Consider the following 19,726-nt stretch of genomic DNA (forward strand, 5'->3'; position numbering starts at 1 on the left):
CCAAGTATTTTTCCGGCAATAATTTAACCCAAGCTCGTCATTATCAACAGATAAAAATTGATATCTAAGGTCAACGCCTAATCATTAGGACAAAAAAAAAAAAAAGCCAACTTCTACACTCAAAACAGGAACTGAAATGGTCCAGGTCCAAAGAATATTCCAACAAGGTTATTCTGAGGAAAACACCTGCTAGCAATCATTGCAACACATGCAATTGATCCAGAATTTGAGTCTCCAGGTTACAACTACGTAGACTTCCAAACACACTGACAGCACATGTTAACATACTCGAGTACACACATCAGATTGTCTTCAAGTGGAAAGATAGCACAATAGCTTGTCGTCATACAGCAACAATTTCTATCAAACCACAATCAAACACTAGTTAAAATAAAAACTATGGTCATCAAACAGAAACAATTTCTATCAAAACACATTCAAACACTAGCTTAAGCAAAAACTATGTCACACCAAAACTACTTAAGCTCCAGTTCAGTGCAGCTGCTTTTACGCTCGTTCTATAGGCTTTTTTAAACGTAATGCTAGAAATAGCTTTAGCTTCTAGCGGGATAAAGAGAAGCTAAGGGGCAAATAGCACCTTTTCCGGTCCTTCTATAGCAGCTTTGGGTATCGTTCTAACTCTAATTTCCAGTTCAGTAGAATTTACACGTTTCATGTCCGTTTCGGTTTCAAATTCGCCCATTTCATTTCATGCTAACATATTATAGAACTGCTGCTAAATCAATGGTACCATACTAGACTCCATAAAAGAGTGATCAAACATGGAAATCCTGATTTCCATGTCTGCTTCTGTTTCCAATTTGTTGATTTCAGTTTCATGCTAAAATAGCATAGAACTGCTGCTAAATCAATACTCTTCAATCAAAAAGAATGATAAAAGAAATGGTGATCATAGGATTTCCATCTCGGTTTCTTTTTCCAATTTGACCATTAAACAGTTTCATGCTATCATAGCACTGCTGCTAAATCAATGACTCTTCACACAAAAAGAATGTTCAAACATGGTAATCATAGGATTTCCATGTCGGATTTACATGGTAACATAGAATAGAACTGCTGCCTAATCAAATGGTACTATACTAGACTCCAAACAAAGAGAATGATCAAACATGGTAAACTATTCCAAAACCACAGGTCATAAAACAAATTACCAACTGCCAAAGTAGTAAGAGCAAATAACGACTTGACATGCTTGCATAGAATCTAACTTGGCTAATCATTGGTACTAAATCAAACAAAAAGATTGATCAAACATGGTAGACAAACGATTCCAAAAACAGGGTTACAAACAACGAATAACCAACTGCCAAATTAGTAGGTACCTGACATGCTAACATAGAATATAACCGCTGCCTAGTCAATGGTACTACACTAGACTCTTCAAACAAAAAAGACTGATCAAGCATGGTAGACAAACGTCTCCATAGCTAAAATAAACACAGCTTCAAACAATGAATAGCCAACTGCAAAATTAGTAGGAACAAATAATGACTTGAAGATCATACGAATACAATTTGAAATAACTACATGGATATGAATGCAAGGCTAACATGCCAATAAACAAATACAGTTCAAGAACATAAATGCCAAATTAAAAGGACAGCAGAACTGTGAACAGATAAATGACGACATAACAGAGTATATAATCATAAAAGAACATAGATCAATTCTCTACAAAAGATAAACACTTAACTAAATCATTAATTTTGTAGCGAAGTACACAGAAGAAATATCCTTCTACATCTATTAATTTCTTTTTTTTTCGAGGATGGAGAAGGATAAAATAAGAGCACAGAAACATCCTTCTCGTAGAAGACAAGTAACAAAAATTAACAAGCAAATATCCAACCATTAACATGAGCTGAGTTGATCAAACATTGTCACATCCTACATGACTATACTATTCTCCTCGAAATTTGTTACTCGTCATCATCCTCCTGCATAAATTGGGATAATAATCAAGTTAGCATGGCTATAAATAAAAAAATTGACATCATCAATGGTAATCAAACCTTAGTATTGAGTCAACTTACATCTCCACTGCCATCTTCGTCATCTTCATCATCATCATTCACCTCAGAGACTGACTTCTCAGATTCCTCTTCTTCCTTGGGTGGTGGTGCTTCAGACTGACAACCAATAAAGATAAATAATTACTCACTTTTCAAACTCTACAACAGCATAACATGGAAACAAGTTGCAAAACCCACCTGTTCCTTGTTGTAGGCTTTCATTTTCTTCTCATACTCAACCTTCCTCTTCTCAGCCTTGGCCACAAAAGGTGCCTTCTCCTGCAATCATTGAAAATCAAGTAAACAAGTCAAATTTAAGCATTCAACGACCTAATGAGACACACAGAGGCTATATCCAATAAAAACCCTTACAGATTCAGACAAGGACTTCCATTTATCTCCTCCAGCTTTGCCAACCTACATAAAACGCAATAAATATCAAATCAACAATCAATCAACCTTGCCATAAATTACAAATAGATAATAGAAACAAAAATAAACTCACAGCAGCAACGGATTTATTTTTAGGATGCTCCTTTTTGTATGTCTCTCTGAACTCTTCCCTGTGAAACAAAAATATTGTGCACTTAGTAAGATTAACAATCTTCAATAAAATAACTCAGAAGCTATTGTTGTATGCTTCCTCAACGGGGAAAAAATTGAGATTAAGGATAAAAATGCTTACATGAAGACGAAGAAAGCGCTGGCCGGCCTCTTAGGTTTGTTAGGGTCCTTGGCAGCCTTACCGGTTTTCTTCACAGGCTTTGCAGGTTTCTTGTTCACGGAGAGCCTATCGCCGTACAAACAACCACGTCACATAAGAGACAGATATATCTATGCACAGAAATACAAATCTACGAAACATGAGTTTCAAGTCAAATCGTTTCAGATCTATGATCTGGAAGCCATATTTACATATTTCGAGCCTCTAAACATGAGAAAAATTCAAAAAAACAAAAATAAAGCTATGAAAAACTCACTTGCTGCTCTTGGTATCGGCCTTGGATTTACCTCCTTTCATAGCGAATCCTGCAGTTTCAACAGAAAATCAGTCAATAACCCGAAGAAACCCGCTGAAAAAGCAGAAAAATCGTAGGAAATCGATGATGACGACGATGACGTACCGGCTAGGGTTAGGGTTTGAAGAGAAAGGAGAAGAAGAGAAATATAATATAAAAATAAAATTAGAGAGAGGAATTTGGGAAGAGACGAGAGGCTTAGGAAAAGAGAGGAAAGGAGATATTAATATCAGAATTGAAATTGAAATTCAATTGCGCAGAAATGAAATTTGCGGGGGGTTTAGGCGGGATTTGGAAATTTCATGACAGGTCAGCAATCCGTGTGATGAAATGTGATTGGATGGTTGAGTTTAAGCTTGAGATGTTTTGTGTTTCCTTTGTGCTTCTTTGCTCTCACAAAGACACCGTTGGTTGTTCTTTCTTTTGTGATAAGATATGTTGGATTTTGAATCCAACGGTCATATCTTAAGCCCATCTTAGATTTCTTCTATGGCCCATTGGGCGGCCCATTTTTATTAAAACACTTTTTATATGAAAATCTTCAACAAAATGAAATGTATAATAATTTTAAAATGTATACTAATCTTCGAGGTGTGCGGTGCAGTTGCGCTGACTATCGGAGTGGGTAGGCGTAGTCTTACCTAAATTTTTCTTCTACCAAAAAAAAAATGTACTAATTGATGACCTTCCACTAAGCCAATATGAGATGATTCACTACTTTGACGTTTCATTTTCACGATCTTTCGTTGGTTTCGCCTATTTCGAGCTAGTAGTATTTGAGTTTTTTGATCCATGACCTCATCGGAAAATATATCATCTTCGAGATTCTAATTCCTTTTCTAGAATAAAAAAATTAGAAAGTGTGAATTGTAATGCTATGGAAAAAGTATGGAATAAAATGTTATGAAAAGATTGTGAATAAAATATTATGGAGTTGTCTATTTATATAATACAGGGTTGAGGATGTTTCAGTGTACTTTATGAGTATGTGACACAGTATATTGCAGGGTTGTAATTGGATTTGGAGTCTTGTGCATGTTGTGAGTGGATGATATAGTACGTTTTAGAGATATAACTGTATTTGGAGTTTTGTGCGTTGTTGAATGTATTTTGTGAGTGAATGACATTATACATTGTAGAGATGTAATTATATTTGAAGTTTTTGTGCATTTTGTGAATGAATGACATTATACATTATAAAGATATAACTGTATTTGGAGTTTTGTGCATTTTGATTAAGACATCTTATGAGTAAAAGTTATTATGAATTGCAGATATATAACTGTATTTGGAGTCTCGTGTATTATAAAATGTGTACTAATTCATTACCTATTATTAAGCCAACATAAGATGATTCATTACTTTAACGTTTTATTCTCATGATCCTTCTCTAGTTTTACGTAATTCGAACTAGCATAATTTCTTGCTTTATAACGTCGTCGGACAATAAATCATCTTCAAAAATTTAATTCATTTTTAGAAGGAAAATTTTGAAAGTGTAAATGTTACAAAGAGAATGTGAATAAAGTGCTATGAAGAGAATGCGAATAAAATATTCTGGAGTTACCATTTATATACTAAGTGTTTGAGCATTATTGAATATATTGGCATTGTATATTACAGAGTTATAATTTGACTTGGAGTTTTGTGTTATATTAAATGCATATTCTGAGTGTGTGATATTGTACATTTTTTAGATATAATTGTATTTAAAGTTCGGTGCATTATTGAATGCGTTTTGTGAGTGAATGACATTATACGTTAAAGATATATAATTTTATTTGGAATGTTGTGCATTATTGAATATATCTTATGAGTGGATGTTACTGCATATTGCAGATACATAAATGTACTTTGAGTTTTGTGTATTATTGAAGTCATCTTTAGAGTGGATGGTTGAGTACGTTGTAGAGGTATAGTTATATTTGTAGTATTGGGCATTATTAGGTACATATTATGAATGAATGGCATTGTACGTTGCTTGGATTCTAATTATTTGGAATCTTGTATATTATTAAAGACATTTTGTAAGTGAGGGACATTATACATTACAAAAACTTCAAATAATTTAAAGTCTTATACATTTTTTAAGGTATAATGGGAGTGGATGACACTATACATTGCAGATATATAATTATATTTGAAACTTTGTGCATTGTTGAGGCATTTGTGAGTGGATAACATCGTACATTGCAAATATATAATTTGAAGTATTGTTCATTATTGAAGACATATTGCGAGCAGATGATAATATACATTGTAAAATTTCAAATAATTTGGAAACTTACACGTGATTGAATGCTTCTTGTTAGTGGATGTATTGAAAACAACAATCATTAAAAGTTGTTGTTATTGGTTTAAAAATTGAATGTCAATGAAAGCTCATACTAACACTGAAAAGCAAAATCTAAATCTAGAACACACTGATTAAAAAAAAGGAATAACTCTCTAAACAACATAAGAATTTAAAACCAAGAAGGAAGAAATTGCTTACTAAGTGGGGTAATCACCACAACCATCTCATATCTCGCCTAGAAAAAGAGATAGTCATTAAATATGTGAGACAAATACAGATTATTTGTAGATGAAGTATCAAATGACACAGATGAAACATCGGATAAAGTATACTTTGTTCGTGATTAAACTAGTTCATTTACAATAAAAGTATATTTGATAAAAATTTATAATAGCTCAACTAAATATTGCACTTAACTCACCAAAATTTTAACCTTCGCCACAATTGATCCAGCTTTGAACCTTAGCCTGGAAGATTTCATCCCAATACACAAAATGAATATGGTTAATTTGTTTGAAATAAATTTAGATTCAATCGTAATTCACAATTATGAATGCAACAACATTAAACTTTCAACGAAAGAAATAAATCATATATCATATTTTCGCATGACATAAAAGATCACTCCATCATCTTCAATCCAAAATAAAGTGACATTCATATACTAAGTAAGATAGCCCAGTTCAAATTTAGCCCGTAAAAGATTGAAAAACATCATAATTCAAAGAAACACAAAATATAGTTACTTCAACAAACATAATAAATCTAATAATTACAACCAAACATAAAGGAAAACAAACAAAATCTTAAAAGATTGAAAGCATCAGAACTCAAATAAACACAAAATCTGGGTACTTCAACAAACATAATAAAGCTAACAATTATAACAAAAAAGAAATAAGAAAGAAGATACAAAATTGAAAATTACGCAATAAATATTTACAAAAACTTTAGAGAATGAAGGAAAAGTAAAACAATAGAAGGAAATAGTAAGCAAATGTAGGGTTGAAGAACATAACTCAATAGAAAAAAAATTCCATTACAAACCTTAAAAAAATAGCTCTGACCAACTTAGGTTTTTTCCGTGTTTGGCTGGTAGAGACGAATTCACTTGGATCTAGATGGTCATAGAAGAAGAAAAAGTTCAAACATAAGAAGAGGAATACATCAACAATGAAAAATGAAATAAGAAGAGAAAGCTGCAAATTTAGTATTGAAGAACACTAAACATTAAAAAAAATCGATCACTGACCTTTAGAGAAATAAATAAATATGAATACACGAAAAAAAAAGCTACCAAAATATTTAAAAAATGCAAAAAAAAAATCAATCAAAGTAATTTTTTTTATAAAAAACGAACCTTACTCTACGAAGATATCTCCTCATCAAATCAAAGTCGGATTAAGAGGAAAAAAATATGCAGAATTAAGTAAACATAAAAAATAGATTCATTAAAAAATAATGAATAAAGAACACAAAACATATATAAAATCAAAAGTCGCCAAAGTATATATATAGAAAGAAAAAAAATTAATGCAAGTAAAAACAACTTATAAAAAAAACGAACATCACTCTACGAGTAGCTCTCCTCGTCAATTCGAAATCAGATGAATGAAAAAAAGCTGCAAAATTAAGTAAACAAAAAAACAGTTTTACTAAAAAGCATGCTAAAATACTAAATAAAGAACATAAAGCAAAAAAAAAAAATTGAAGATCTAAATAATACATGTACTTGAAGACATGTGAAGAGCGGGTCCTCTAAAAACGAATAAACAAACTCATGTGTATGTTTATTTCAACCATCGAAATGATTTGAGTTTTACGATCGATGAGAAAAGAACTGCGAAATATCATAAATAAGAGCATGTACAGTTAAAATAGCCCTCAAGGACAGTTAAAAGACATGGCAAGATAACTGAGTCTAAAAGAAATAAGAGCAAAGACGGGTGTGATTGGATATTTTTTATAAAAATTGCTAATTTTACTATTTGGGCTATTGGTAGAGTGATGTTCGTTTTTTTACAAGTAGATGCTTTATGGTTATACAGATTTCCATATGGGTACCTATGATATTTTTCATTGCAAACGCAACCTTGTGGTTTACAAAATTTTGTATTTTTTTTACTTTGCCAAATTTGGCAAATAACAACCTCAAAATGAAAATTTTCAAGAGTTAAATTATATTTTAAGCAACTTTAATTCTTTAAATTTTTAGGTTTGATGTCATTTAAGTGTTGTTTTTTATGAGAGAGAAAAGTAATGTTTAGAGAGAGAAAATTCCAAAAATGATCATTTTAAAAAATTAAAAATATGGTTTCATCGTAAATATGATAGTAAACAACTTTAATTCTTGAAAATTTTGAGGCTGTTATCGACCAAATTTGGCAAAATAAAAAAAATATAAAATTTTACAAACCACATGATTGCGTTTGTAACGAAAATACCACATGTATCCATCTGGACTGTATAACCACATGACATCTACTTGTAATTAACCCTTCTTTTATTTCTATCATAGTTTTTGAAGTAATTTGGGGCTTAGGTGTTTATTGGGTTATTTATGGACTTTTATAGTTATTACCAGTTTTATTACAGATTTTGGGTATATTAGTTCTAGTGTTTGTTTAAATGAATGACTAATTTATTGCTTTGCTTTCTGTTCAACACTTATAAAAATCGCCACTTTCAGGTCCATTATTTCTCTTACTTTAAGTTCCATTTCAATTTAATCACAAGAAATCTATAATGTTTTAATCAATTTATTGGATAAATGGGATACTGAAATTAGTAATATTCTCGTTTAAATTCTTTGTTTTTGTTGTCTTAATTTGGGTGATGAGGAACCTATGAGAACAATCTGTTTCAATTTAGTATAATTTTTTTCTTAATTTAGGTACAGACAAAGCTATCAGAACAAGTTATTACTATGGCTTAATACATAATTACACTTTCAAACTTGGCAAGTTTGTTCCCTTGGCACCCTGAACTTTCATATTGACCTATCACACACCTATAACTGCCTAAATTGAACCCCATACACACAAAATTAATGATAAACATATTTTAAAGCTGACATGGTATAAGCGTGATGTGCAGGAAAAATCAAGCGCGTGAGGGATGATATTTGATGTTTATAAGGTTAATATTCACAACTACCTCCATTAATCACCCTTTTCTTCCTCATCTTCATCAGTCGCCTTTTCTCATCACTTCCTTGTATTCATTGTGTTCTTTTCCTTCACTAATTTAATCAAGCTCTTTCTTCTTCAATTTTGTTTTTTCTATTTATGTAATTTGTTCTTCCGCTCTATCAATTTAGCTGCTTTCGTTTCGAAGGATGACGACAAATGAAAGGAACTTGTAAGTGTGGAGAAGTTGCAATCTTAAACCTTCTTGGACAATAGCTAATCCAGGGAGAAGATTTTTTGTATGCAAATAGTATGAGGTAAGTTTATTTTGATCAATTTCTAATTTTGGGGAAATTAGGCATGCATTCAATTTGTTTAAAAAAAATCCTTCCTCTTTTCTTTTAATTTGTTTTGAGAAAAAATATTCAATCTGAAGCGTTTTAAATTTGTACAGATAAGCAAGAATTCATGTGGGTATTTCTTGTGGATTGATGATGACATGTCTGAGCATTATGGTAATGTCATTAACGGTTTGTTGGAGATCTTGAAGGTGAAAGATCCAATTATAGAGCTGGAGAAGAAAACAATGAAGAACAATGACATGTGGAAAAATTACTACTTGAAGAAGTGTGTATTGGTTTTCATGTTAGGTGTGATTTGTGGCATTTGGGATATCCTTTAGAGAATTACCTTGTCCCCTTATGTAATCAATTGTAATTTTCTTGGATATATAATCAATTATAATCAGTTTTCTTGAATTTTCTCAGTGCACCATAAATGTATTGCTATAGAAAAAACGTCCAGTATTAAATATTTCGTTGAATATTTCGTGTTAAAAAACGTTCAATGTTAAATATTTCGTGTTATAAGGCTTAAAACGTTCAGTGTTAAATATTTCGTTGAAATTTCCAATCTATTATGTCTATGTAAAATAGCCAAAGCAGCAGAAACCATGTAAGAACTAAGAAGTCAATCAAATGATACTAATGTTAATTCAGAGACTCATTCATAGACTCTCTTTTGCTTGGCCCTCATGATATAATGTGGAAAGTCTTATGAAGCATAAATAAACTAGATGGATTAAACGTTGGGAAAGTTTATAAGGTTGTAGTTTTAGTACTGCAGAAAATCTCATTATAAAAAGAATTCAACATAAAACTGCAGAAAAAGCTGCAGTTTTGTAAAAAAAAAAAGCTGCAGAAATGAAGCTGCAGATTTGCAAAAAAAAAAGTAAATGAAACTGCATATTTGGAAAAAAACAAGAGTGAAAATCTAACTACAAAAAAAACTGCAGATTTGCAACTAAAAAAAACTGCAATATATATTTGTATAATTTCCATTATCAGCAACCACAACTACAAAAAAAAAAAGATGCAGATTTGCAACTAAAAAACTGCAATAAATATTTGTATAGTTTCCATTATCAACAACCACAACTACAAAAAACTGCAAATTTGCAACTAAAAAACTGTAATATATATTTGTATAATTTCCATTATCAACAACCACAACTACAAATATGTATCTCATTCAGTATAAAATATGAGCACAACCATCCAAAATATAGTATATATCTCCACTAATCAATAACCATTGTACCTAAAATAATCCAAAATATAATATATATCTCATTAATCCACAATTCATTCTTTAAAGGTTGTAGCTGAAATTTGGCTTGCTTGTACAAATGAAGCAGATGAATTCAGCTGAGTTTGGCTTTCTTGAATTCCGATGACCCTTGATCTATTTGCATAACTTCTCTTTTGCTGATCCTTTCTCGAACTAATCTTCTGCATATCAGTAATGATAGTGTAATGATCCCCATCTTTCATATCTAGATCGAGTTTCAATAGTGAAATGAACCAACTCCAACTTACTTTAGTTTCATAATTCACCATTACCCATGCAATCAGAAACATTTGATGATTCCCATCCTTTAATACTGCCACCAAAAGCTGACCTTTGCACACTCCTTTTAAGAAGCAACCATCTAATCCTATGCACTTCCTACACCCTTCTAGAAATCCTTTCTTCATGGCATTCAAACACATATAGAATCCACTGAATAACAACTTCCCTGGTTGATCTTCTTTATTAACTTTGATTATACATGTGCTCTCAGGATTACTGCCAAAATTTGATCTCTATAATCATAAAGCCTCTTAAACTCCAAAGTGTAGTCTCCCATGAATTCTGTCATTACTTTTATCTTTGCTCTTCTACAAACAGATTTGTTGGTATACACCTTCCAATCGTTCTTTATATCTTCCTATAATAACAAAAAAAAACAAACAAATCACTTCAAACAGACCAACATATAAATGAATTAAACACAAAAATAAATAAATATTAATTACATGTAATTGCCAAAGTCTGATACCAGGTTGCCTATAAATAGCATTCTTGTACATCTTCACAATAAAATTGGAATTACAAAGCCTATTCTTGGTCAACTTTGAACACTTGTGAACTGGAACATAGTTCTTAATGATAAAAATTGCTTGACTTCCCATCAACACTAGCAAATAGAAGCCAATGGCACCCTTCCTTATTACACATAACCCTTACCATTTTTGGTTCATTTGGTCTCAAATCCACTGCAACACCTCTTTGCAATGAATACTTTGTCACTACATCACGAACTTGCTTCACATTTTCGAACACCATACCTAGCTGCCAAATAACTTATTGGTTTGCTGGATCATAATGGACTCCATTTCTTTGTCTTCTTTTAGGTATGTTCTCGCCATTGTCTCCATCGCTTTCTACTTCACTTTCAAAGCTTTCAGCATCCGAACTGCCTATGTAGTCCTCATCGCCACCAAGTTTGCCTTGATAATTTCTTCGTCCACCTCTATAAATATGCTCGAACCCCGAATCAATACTAGCCTCTCCTAAAAGAATATCAATTGTATTTTTTGCTCGATGACTCTTGGATCTGCTCCTTCTATAACTATTTAATGTTTCTCTTGCCACGACCAACTCTTGATCAACATCACTTAATTCATTGTCAACCTTCTGATTTTCATCATCATCACTACCAATATGGTCTTCACTATCAATACTCTCATCACTTTCTCCATTTTCACCACCCAAGTCTTCAGCTTCAACTGCTAGATCTGCGTCTTGAACATCATCATCCCTTGAATCTATTTCTGTCCACCCTTCATCTTCAATATGAATGTCACAGTTGAAATCAGTCACTCTAATATTATCTTCAAGTCCACAAGCCTCACCAATATTAGAAGGAATTTCAACCTCACTTTGCCTTCCAACCTCAACCAACCACACCCTCCCCTATATCCTCTCTAACACTATCTCTATCCAAATTTACACTATTACCTCCTTCCAATATTAAATTATCAAAAGGGACCACATATAAATGTACTTCCTCTCCTTTCTTAATTTTATCAAAACATTTGAAAACATCTAAATTTGTCCTTAAAGGCTCAAATGAATTGGGCCATTTTACATAGATTCTCTCAACACTAGCACAACCTAAATCATATGTTAAACTAGTTTAGTTCAAAATAAGCTATCTTGTCTATATCAATAAAAAATCTCCCAATAGTACCCCCAATATATCTTGGACAAGAGTTGTCTTTGTCAAAAAATTTACCCCAACATGGAACAACATTTATGGTTGTAATTCCCATTTAAACCTGTGTAAAATAATTATATTTTACATTAAAAGAAGAGAATGTACAGACACAAAAGCATCCCATGTGAATAACATTTATTTCATACCCAATGTTACAATTTAACCCTAAAAATTCCCAAAATAACGAAATATCCTAAACTAGTTTCAAAGCATGTATTTTAGAATGTAAAATGAGTAGCAAAGATAACAAACATACCTTCATTCCTTTTCTTTGAACTTCAATTCACCAATTAGTCACAATACAAAATGAGGAAATCAACTCCTGGTGAAATCGTTTATGAGGATTTGGGCGAATGAAATCCAAGACACGTTAAGGAACTCAACTCCAAGTAAGTGTGAAATTGAAGAAAATCTGAGGAAATCAACTGAAATATAAATGAAATAGAAGGATATAAGGATCGAAAACTGATAAATCCTTAATTAAATTGAAGAAGTACAAGAACGAAGAAGAACCGTTGAGAAAATAAATCACTAATTTCCTTTTAACCCCAATTAAATTTTTTTCTAAGATGGCAATAACTCTTCCACATGTCCCTATTTTATTTGTTACTTTCCATATCAACAACACGTGGAAATCACAGACATTTATACGGATAAGTGCACTGTAAATAGGTGTGTAAGAGGTTCAATTTAGGCAAGTAGAGGTGTGTAATAGGTCAATGTGAAAGTTCAGGGGGGCAAAGGAATAAATGTGCCAAGTTTGAGGGTGTAATTATATATTAAGCCTATTACTATTATTCTCCAACTTTCCCTTAGTTAGGAAAGGAAATCCATTTATTTTTTTCTTATTTGTTATATTATATTCAACATGGATATTAGATTATTATACCATACACATACATTACACCTCGTAAATATTATGCCGTATATGAAATTATATTATTTGAGTTTATGCCATATATAATACATGATATAATACCAATATGATAAACCAATAATGTTTTGCCATGTGAATATTGATATTATATTATTTTAGTTTATGTCGTATACACGATACTACCAATATGATAAAATAACTAGTTTTAGGCTCGTGTTTTACACGGATTGTTGATTTGATTTTGTCATCATTGTGTAGATGTAAAGAAATTTACAGATACAACTCTAATAAATATGTATATATTAAAATTTAGTGTAATGATTTTTAAATTTATGGCGTATTAAAATATTGAAGAATAACGATAATCTTATAAATTCCCATGCATAAACAATTAATTGAACAAAAACTGGATTTAAATGGTAGGTTAGCAGGTAATAGGTAAAAAAACTCCAAAAATTGTTTTATTTTCTCTAACAACTTGTAATTATAAGTAATACAAAATGTGATTTTCCAGTTTTCAATTTTATAAAATCAATTCTTCAAACCACAAAGCCAAGTAATTTCAAAATAAAATATAAAAAAACATACCCCCAAATAAAATGCCAACAGAGCAAAAGTTAATGATAAATTTAAAATATTAAGTTAGGTCTTATGGATAACCTTCTTACATACAAAACTACAAATGTCTTAATAGTATTCCTATGTCCTAAATTAGTAAATTATATACTCATCTTACAAAATATCAAAAAGTATACTTTTCATATCCACTCTCACAAAATCACATTCACTCTCACAAAATCATAAATGCCCTTATCCAAATGGACATTCATATTTGCATATCTTTCATCTAAAAAAGAGTAATATTACTCTAATCTTCATCATAAAGTTTCATTAGAGAGTTTCGATCATTTATGTTGGGGAATTTGCTGATTTTTCAAAAAAAAAACTTAAATCAAACTTACAAATTATTCTCAATTTTGAACGCATAAATGGTTTAAACATCGTTTTTTGAACGTATAAATGTGTTTGTTTTTAGAATTGTTTGATACACTGAGTCAGCCATTATAAATATTAGGACGAAAAAGAATGAGCTATGTAGCATAACATGAAATAAAATCATTTTGCACAATTTATTGGTTACTGATTTTGAAGTACATAGTAAGCATTTTCATAAAGATGCAAAAGATACCGAACATGAATAACATTTGGTTGTAGTCACTGTAGATTATAGATAATTGAAAAAGTGTATTAAATTAATAAGCACATACATACCAAATTACACATTAAATTCAAATTATATATATATATATATATATATATATAAGATGTCCATTGTCCCATTTCAAAATACATACAAGGTCAAATATGGACCAATTATTTGTTCAACCAATATATCTGCACTTCTCCTCGTTTGGCATGATACCTGCCTTCCTCGTTTGGCATGAGATCTGCCCACAGCTCTCATCAAATTGACAATTTCGAGAACTCTATCAACTCTAGCAATTTCAAGAATTCTGCATTTTATCAATCGCTCTTGCCCTTTTCTCCTCCAGCTTCCTCTACGTTCATTTTTATTTAAATTCATTAAAACTCACAACATTGTCTCGTTTTCAATCTTTCCTGTAAAAAAGATTGAAAAGTAAAAAGAATAAGAACCGTGGATTTGGGAGCCAACAATTACAAAATAAATCAGAAAAAGAGAATATAAAACCATAAAGAGTTATGTACTTCACAGTGGATGGCTAATCAAACTTGACCTGAAATCTGAAGCCTATAATAGAGATCGGAAACAATTTGTAAACATATGTCAATTGCAGTGAAAATGTATTGCAATAGAAAGAAAAAAAAGATAATACTGACCATTGTAGAAATCAGTGATCCCCAAACTGAAAATTGATACTGAAAACTTCAAGAGGAAAAGAATAGAAACACTTCCCTAAAAATGTTAAATTTTTTAAAAATAAATAAATAAAGAACACGCACCATCCTCATTTGTGAGGCTGCAAAAAAACAACAACAAATAAGTTAAAAGTTACAGCTATATAAAATTAACTATCTGTGGAAGTAAAGAGTTTAGGAATTCTAAGCTTCTGCTTCAAAATAAATAGATAAGCTATGTTAAAAGTCATAGCTATATAAAATTAGCCATCTGTGAAACTACAGAATTTAGAAATTCTAAGCTTATGCTCATCAGTTTTTCAAATATATAACGCATAAGAAATAGCGTTTTAGGTGTAATGAAGCTTCTGCTCACTAGGCTCGAATGTAAAAGCAAAATCTCTAACACAAGATCTGAAATTGTTAATCCACAAAACTAAAAAAATTAAAAATAATCTCACCAGGTCTAGTTACATCGCCACAATGCCTTCGACTATACTCACCAACACTGATACAAAAGATTAGGTGATACAAATGATAAGAAATATAGTTTAAAGTCAGCCCTACGAGTTGGATAATGCAGATATTATAAAATAAAGATTCTTAAGTTGTTGAGTGAATTTCATAGATAACTATAATGTCTACCTTTGATATGGTTAGAAAGTTTTTTGAGACACAAACCAAAATCTATACAGTCAACCTACTAAATTGCTAATAAAATGCACATGAGATGATACGTTATGACTAAAATGCTCTTATTAATCTTTCTTGCTCTCTTCGAGCATGCTGACCATGAAACTTGTTCAAAGAACCCTAAGAAGCAAGATAAGTGAAAATCCATTTTGTATCCAAATACTTATTCACGAACTTGATACCTGTTCTGGAGTCCATTCTGGGGGTTAGCGGAAATTGTATACTCTTGTGGCTTTTAATGAAGACTGGAAAATACAAAGAATTTGTTAGATATAAACTCTTTGAACAACCACACAAGTGAGAAAAAGGAAGCTCTTGAGGGGAAATCAAATGTAGAATGGAAAATGGCTGTCATCATCTTGTAAAATATGAGGTTTACAACCAATGGGAGCAGTAGATACATAATCTTATACAATTTCTACATACAAGTCTATATTACCATTCTGATATGCTTTATGTTTTGAATAATTTTTTCCCTTCCCTGCAAAAATCGCAAATTAAAGCTGTAATCTTTTTTGAATATAATCTTGATGATCAAATTCGAAGATGAACAAATTACAATTGTGCTTACATAAATTGAGAGGTGAAGTAGAAAGTGTGAATAAATTGAGAGGTGAAGTAGAAAGTGTGGGTATGGGACAAAAACCGCTAAACAGATAATGGGAAGAAGAAACAATAATCCTAAATATGAAGCAGCAGTTGAGGAAAATTCTCAAAAACCCAACCGCAACCACTTGTTTTCCGCATTGACCCAACTTGAATTATGAGCAATCCGAACATATGGTTTGGAATTACAAAACCGATTTTACCAAATTAAGGAATTCCAATGGAACCCACAACTGCTATCAATAAATAGAGTACAATTAAAAGAAATAGAGAAAGAGAGAAAAAATGAAATGAGTCAAAATTAGAGAAATGAAACCTTTGCGGTAGACAAACGATCACATGAAGGAAGAAATCAGTTACGTATATCGAATTAGGAAAAGGAAAACATTACTAGAGGAAGAAGACGACATGAAAATGAGAAAATGTAGAAAAGAGAAGCAATTGAGCAAGAAAACTTTACATCCTCAAGAGATAGAAAAAACAGTTCTGAAAGATCTTCACAAATAGGATAAGACTGCACCGTTGAATCCGGGAAGAGCTTGAGGGAACCGGTACCGTTTTTTAGAAGAAATGGGGAACGATTGTGTTGAAAAGAAGAAAAAAATTCTTTTGATTATATTGTGAAATAAGAAAAATAAATAATTATTCGAAAAAATAACAACATGCCACATCAGCACATCTTTAAATATATAGATGTCATGTTAAATTTGTCTATAAATTTAGAGTATGTATAGATAATGATTATGCCATATGATAAACTAACAATGATTTCATATTTTATTTTTTCCCTATAAATTGCAATTTTCCTTTTTGACATTAATTAAAACCAGATTTTGTAACATTTTGATTCATGAATAAGAATATGAGATTAATTACTAAACATTTATTTCTTTATACAATTTGTTGCAGATATGACAAACACTATTTATTCATCTGCATCTAATACAACTACGGATTAAACAGTGCATCTAATACAATTGTAGAGTTAAATAGCCAATATAGTTCAATTTCGAAGGTTAAGTCAAATGATGTAGGTTGAGATTATGTTGTGAAAGTTGAGGAAACGAATTTAGATAAATTGAGGTGTTTGTTGTGTGATAAAATAGTAAGTGGTGGAGTAAACCGAATCAAGTAATATATTACGCACATCAAAAGGAATGTCGACCTTTGTACCAAAAGTACAGATGAGGATAAGGCCAAATGCATGAAAGCTCTTGAAGATCGGCGAAATAAGAAGAAATTAAGGTTGTTATCGAAAAACAAAATTGAGGGAAGAAGTTGTTATTGAAGAATATGAAATGAAAATGGAAGGGGAAGATGTCCCCACTTTTATTATTTTGGGGACTCTGACTTTTTGGAATTTTATGGTCAAGTGGTTACAAAAGAACATTGTCTCTTATGTTGAGGCTATGACTTTTTTGGGAAACCTAATAGACATATTTAAAGGGAATCTTATTTTGGGGACATCTTTTTAGATTTTTGGACAAAATTGTATCAAGATATTACAATTTGTGGATATGTTTAATTTATCTCAATTATGGACAGAATTTGTGTAACTTGTTTGTATTTTGTTTAGGCTTAAACCCTCCCAGCTCCCTCAAGTTGGCCTAATACTGCAACTGCCCCTCCGTACTTACACTTTTAACAAGCAAGCCCCCAACTTGCTTATTTCGATCAAATAACACCTTAAATAGGTTATTTCAGGAGTTTTTTTTGTCATTTACTTAATGTATCTCTAGATTAGTTAAATGTAGCAACCGATAATTTGAAATCTTTTATTTTTGATGTAATATTATGTTGAATGTTTTTTTAGGTTTATGGGTTATTTGTTCTAAATAAGCAACTTGAGGAGTTATTTGTTCCAATCGAGCAATTTGAGGGGTTATTTGTAACTATATCTTGCAGAACGAAGCTGACCGTGGAAGCTGAGTGAAAGGCAACTCAGTATCGGAATTGGCAACAATCAAAGACAACGGCTATCAAAGTCATGCTGAATGATCTTAAGGACATCACCAATGATCCGTTGCTATAAGACAAGATCCGACAGTGATCTGCACCAATTTAGAAGCTTTGGAATTATGCATGGATACAGTTTCGAGACGCATGGGTCAACTGTCTGTTAGCTAAAAGACGAAACTTGTACAAGAAGACAAACATGCGAGAAGACAAGCCTCGCGCCTGCCGGATTCAGACGACAGGATTGGCCTGCAAATCTGGAGCTGACCAGAACATGTCACAAGAAAAAGCCATTTGAATCCAACGGAAAATTCCGGATTCAAATCATTGTATCTTTCAGATTTCAACTATAAAAGGACAAGTACACTTCTTGGATCCTTTGCTGAAATACAAGAGAAAAAGAGCATACATACAAAGCACATCAAAACAAGAAAAAGATCTTACACCAAATTTCTATCTCTGTGTAAAAGCTAGTTTGATTTTGTAATCATCTAAAGTGTTCTTTGTCTGAAAAAGAACAAGTTTGTATCAATTGTAAAATTGAGAGAGTTGTGCTGAGTACTCGGTTTTAAGTACTCAACGGTAGAGAAATCTAGGTGTTCGGTTATAGCACTTAGTAGGAGTTGAGTAGACGAATAGAGGAAGGTACTCTTGCATATTCAACTGCCTTGTAAACGGTTTGTGCTCTACCTTTAAAGAGCTCAGTATTGGATTGAAAAAGCCCGGAGGGATTCTGGGGACTGGACGTAGGCGAAGAGGCCGAATCAGGATAAGTCGTGCTGAGTAATTTCTAACTCTCTCTCAATATATATTTGTATGTGTTGCTTGCTATATTTACTCAGTATATAAATTGTTTTAACTGACACTGAGTAAATCAGAGTGCTGAGTTGGAAGCTGACCACAAAAGTGTCATTTCCCAACTCGCTAGTAAAACAGCTCTAATCAGTATCTGACTAAAGCCATCTTACGTCTCACTCGGCCGTGCTGACCAAAACTGAGTTGTGAAACTCAAAGAATTATATTAAGTCAGCATAATTAAAGCGAAAAAATTATATTAGTTCCTAACCCCCCCTTGGAACTAATCACACGGGACCAACAAGTGGTATCAGAGCCTAATAGCTCACTACTCAAAGATATAACTATCTTGAGCTAATCCTGATAAATGGCTGAGAACAACACTCGCTTCCTTCCAGGGAACCAAACAACACAGATACTCCCTGAAGGATTATCAATTAGTCGGCCTCCCCTATTATTTGGATCTAATTATACATTCTGGAAGAATAGGATGAAGAACTTTATTCAAGCCACAAACATGAGTGTATGGCTTGCAATAGTTCAAGGCCCATATGTGCCTTATAAAACTGTTAACAATGAGAAAGTTGTTAAGAGTGAAACTGAGTGGTCAGAAGATGACCTTAAGAAATTACAAAATAACGCTTCGGCTATCAATATGCTTCACTGTGCTCTAGATGCTGCAGAGTACAATAAGATTTCAAGTTGCGAGTCAGCATAGGAAATATGGAAGAAGCTGGAGGTGACCTATGAAGGCACGAGTAAGGTCAAGGAATCTAAGGTAAACCAGCACATGAGACTCTACGAGCTATTCGAGATGAACGAAAATGAAGACATCTCGGAGATG

The 19,726-nt window shown here is 32.1% G+C and overlaps 1 protein-coding gene across 1 annotated transcript; it reads right to left on the bottom strand.

Moving 5' to 3' along the window:
• Window positions 1–1,688: 1,688 nt before the first annotated feature.
• Window positions 1,689–3,312, bottom strand: LOC136200538 (high mobility group B protein 3-like). The gene is made up of 8 exons (XM_065990905.1): window positions 3,158–3,312; window positions 3,014–3,062; window positions 2,719–2,823; window positions 2,539–2,596; window positions 2,406–2,450; window positions 2,232–2,312; window positions 2,055–2,150; window positions 1,689–1,958 (listed from the first exon to the last, which is right to left on the bottom strand). Exons 2-8 carry the CDS (start codon window positions 3,052–3,054, stop codon window positions 1,941–1,943), a joined length of 444 nt encoding a protein of 147 aa, XP_065846977.1. The 5' UTR covers window positions 3,055–3,062; window positions 3,158–3,312; the 3' UTR covers window positions 1,689–1,940.
• Between the last annotated feature and the right edge of the window lie 16,414 nt (window positions 3,313–19,726).

Source organism: Euphorbia lathyris, chromosome 7 (assembly GCF_963576675.1).
Source record: "Euphorbia lathyris chromosome 7, ddEupLath1.1, whole genome shotgun sequence".
NCBI classification, from domain to species: domain Eukaryota; kingdom Viridiplantae; phylum Streptophyta; class Magnoliopsida; order Malpighiales; family Euphorbiaceae; genus Euphorbia; species Euphorbia lathyris.

Bases quoted from the DNA above. Each gene is read 5' to 3' on its own strand.
- LOC136200538 (XM_065990905.1), bottom strand. From the start codon at position 3,054: ATGAAAGGAGGTAAATCCAAGGCCGATACCAAGAGCAGCAA. The intron at 2,451-2,538 runs GTGAGTTTATTT...CGTTTTATGTAG, and splicing joins AAAATAAATCCGTTGCTGCT to GTTGGCAAAGCTGGAGGAGA. The intron at 2,313-2,405 runs GTAAGGGTTTTT...CAATGATTGCAG, and splicing joins GGAAGTCCTTGTCTGAATCT to GAGAAGGCACCTTTTGTGGC.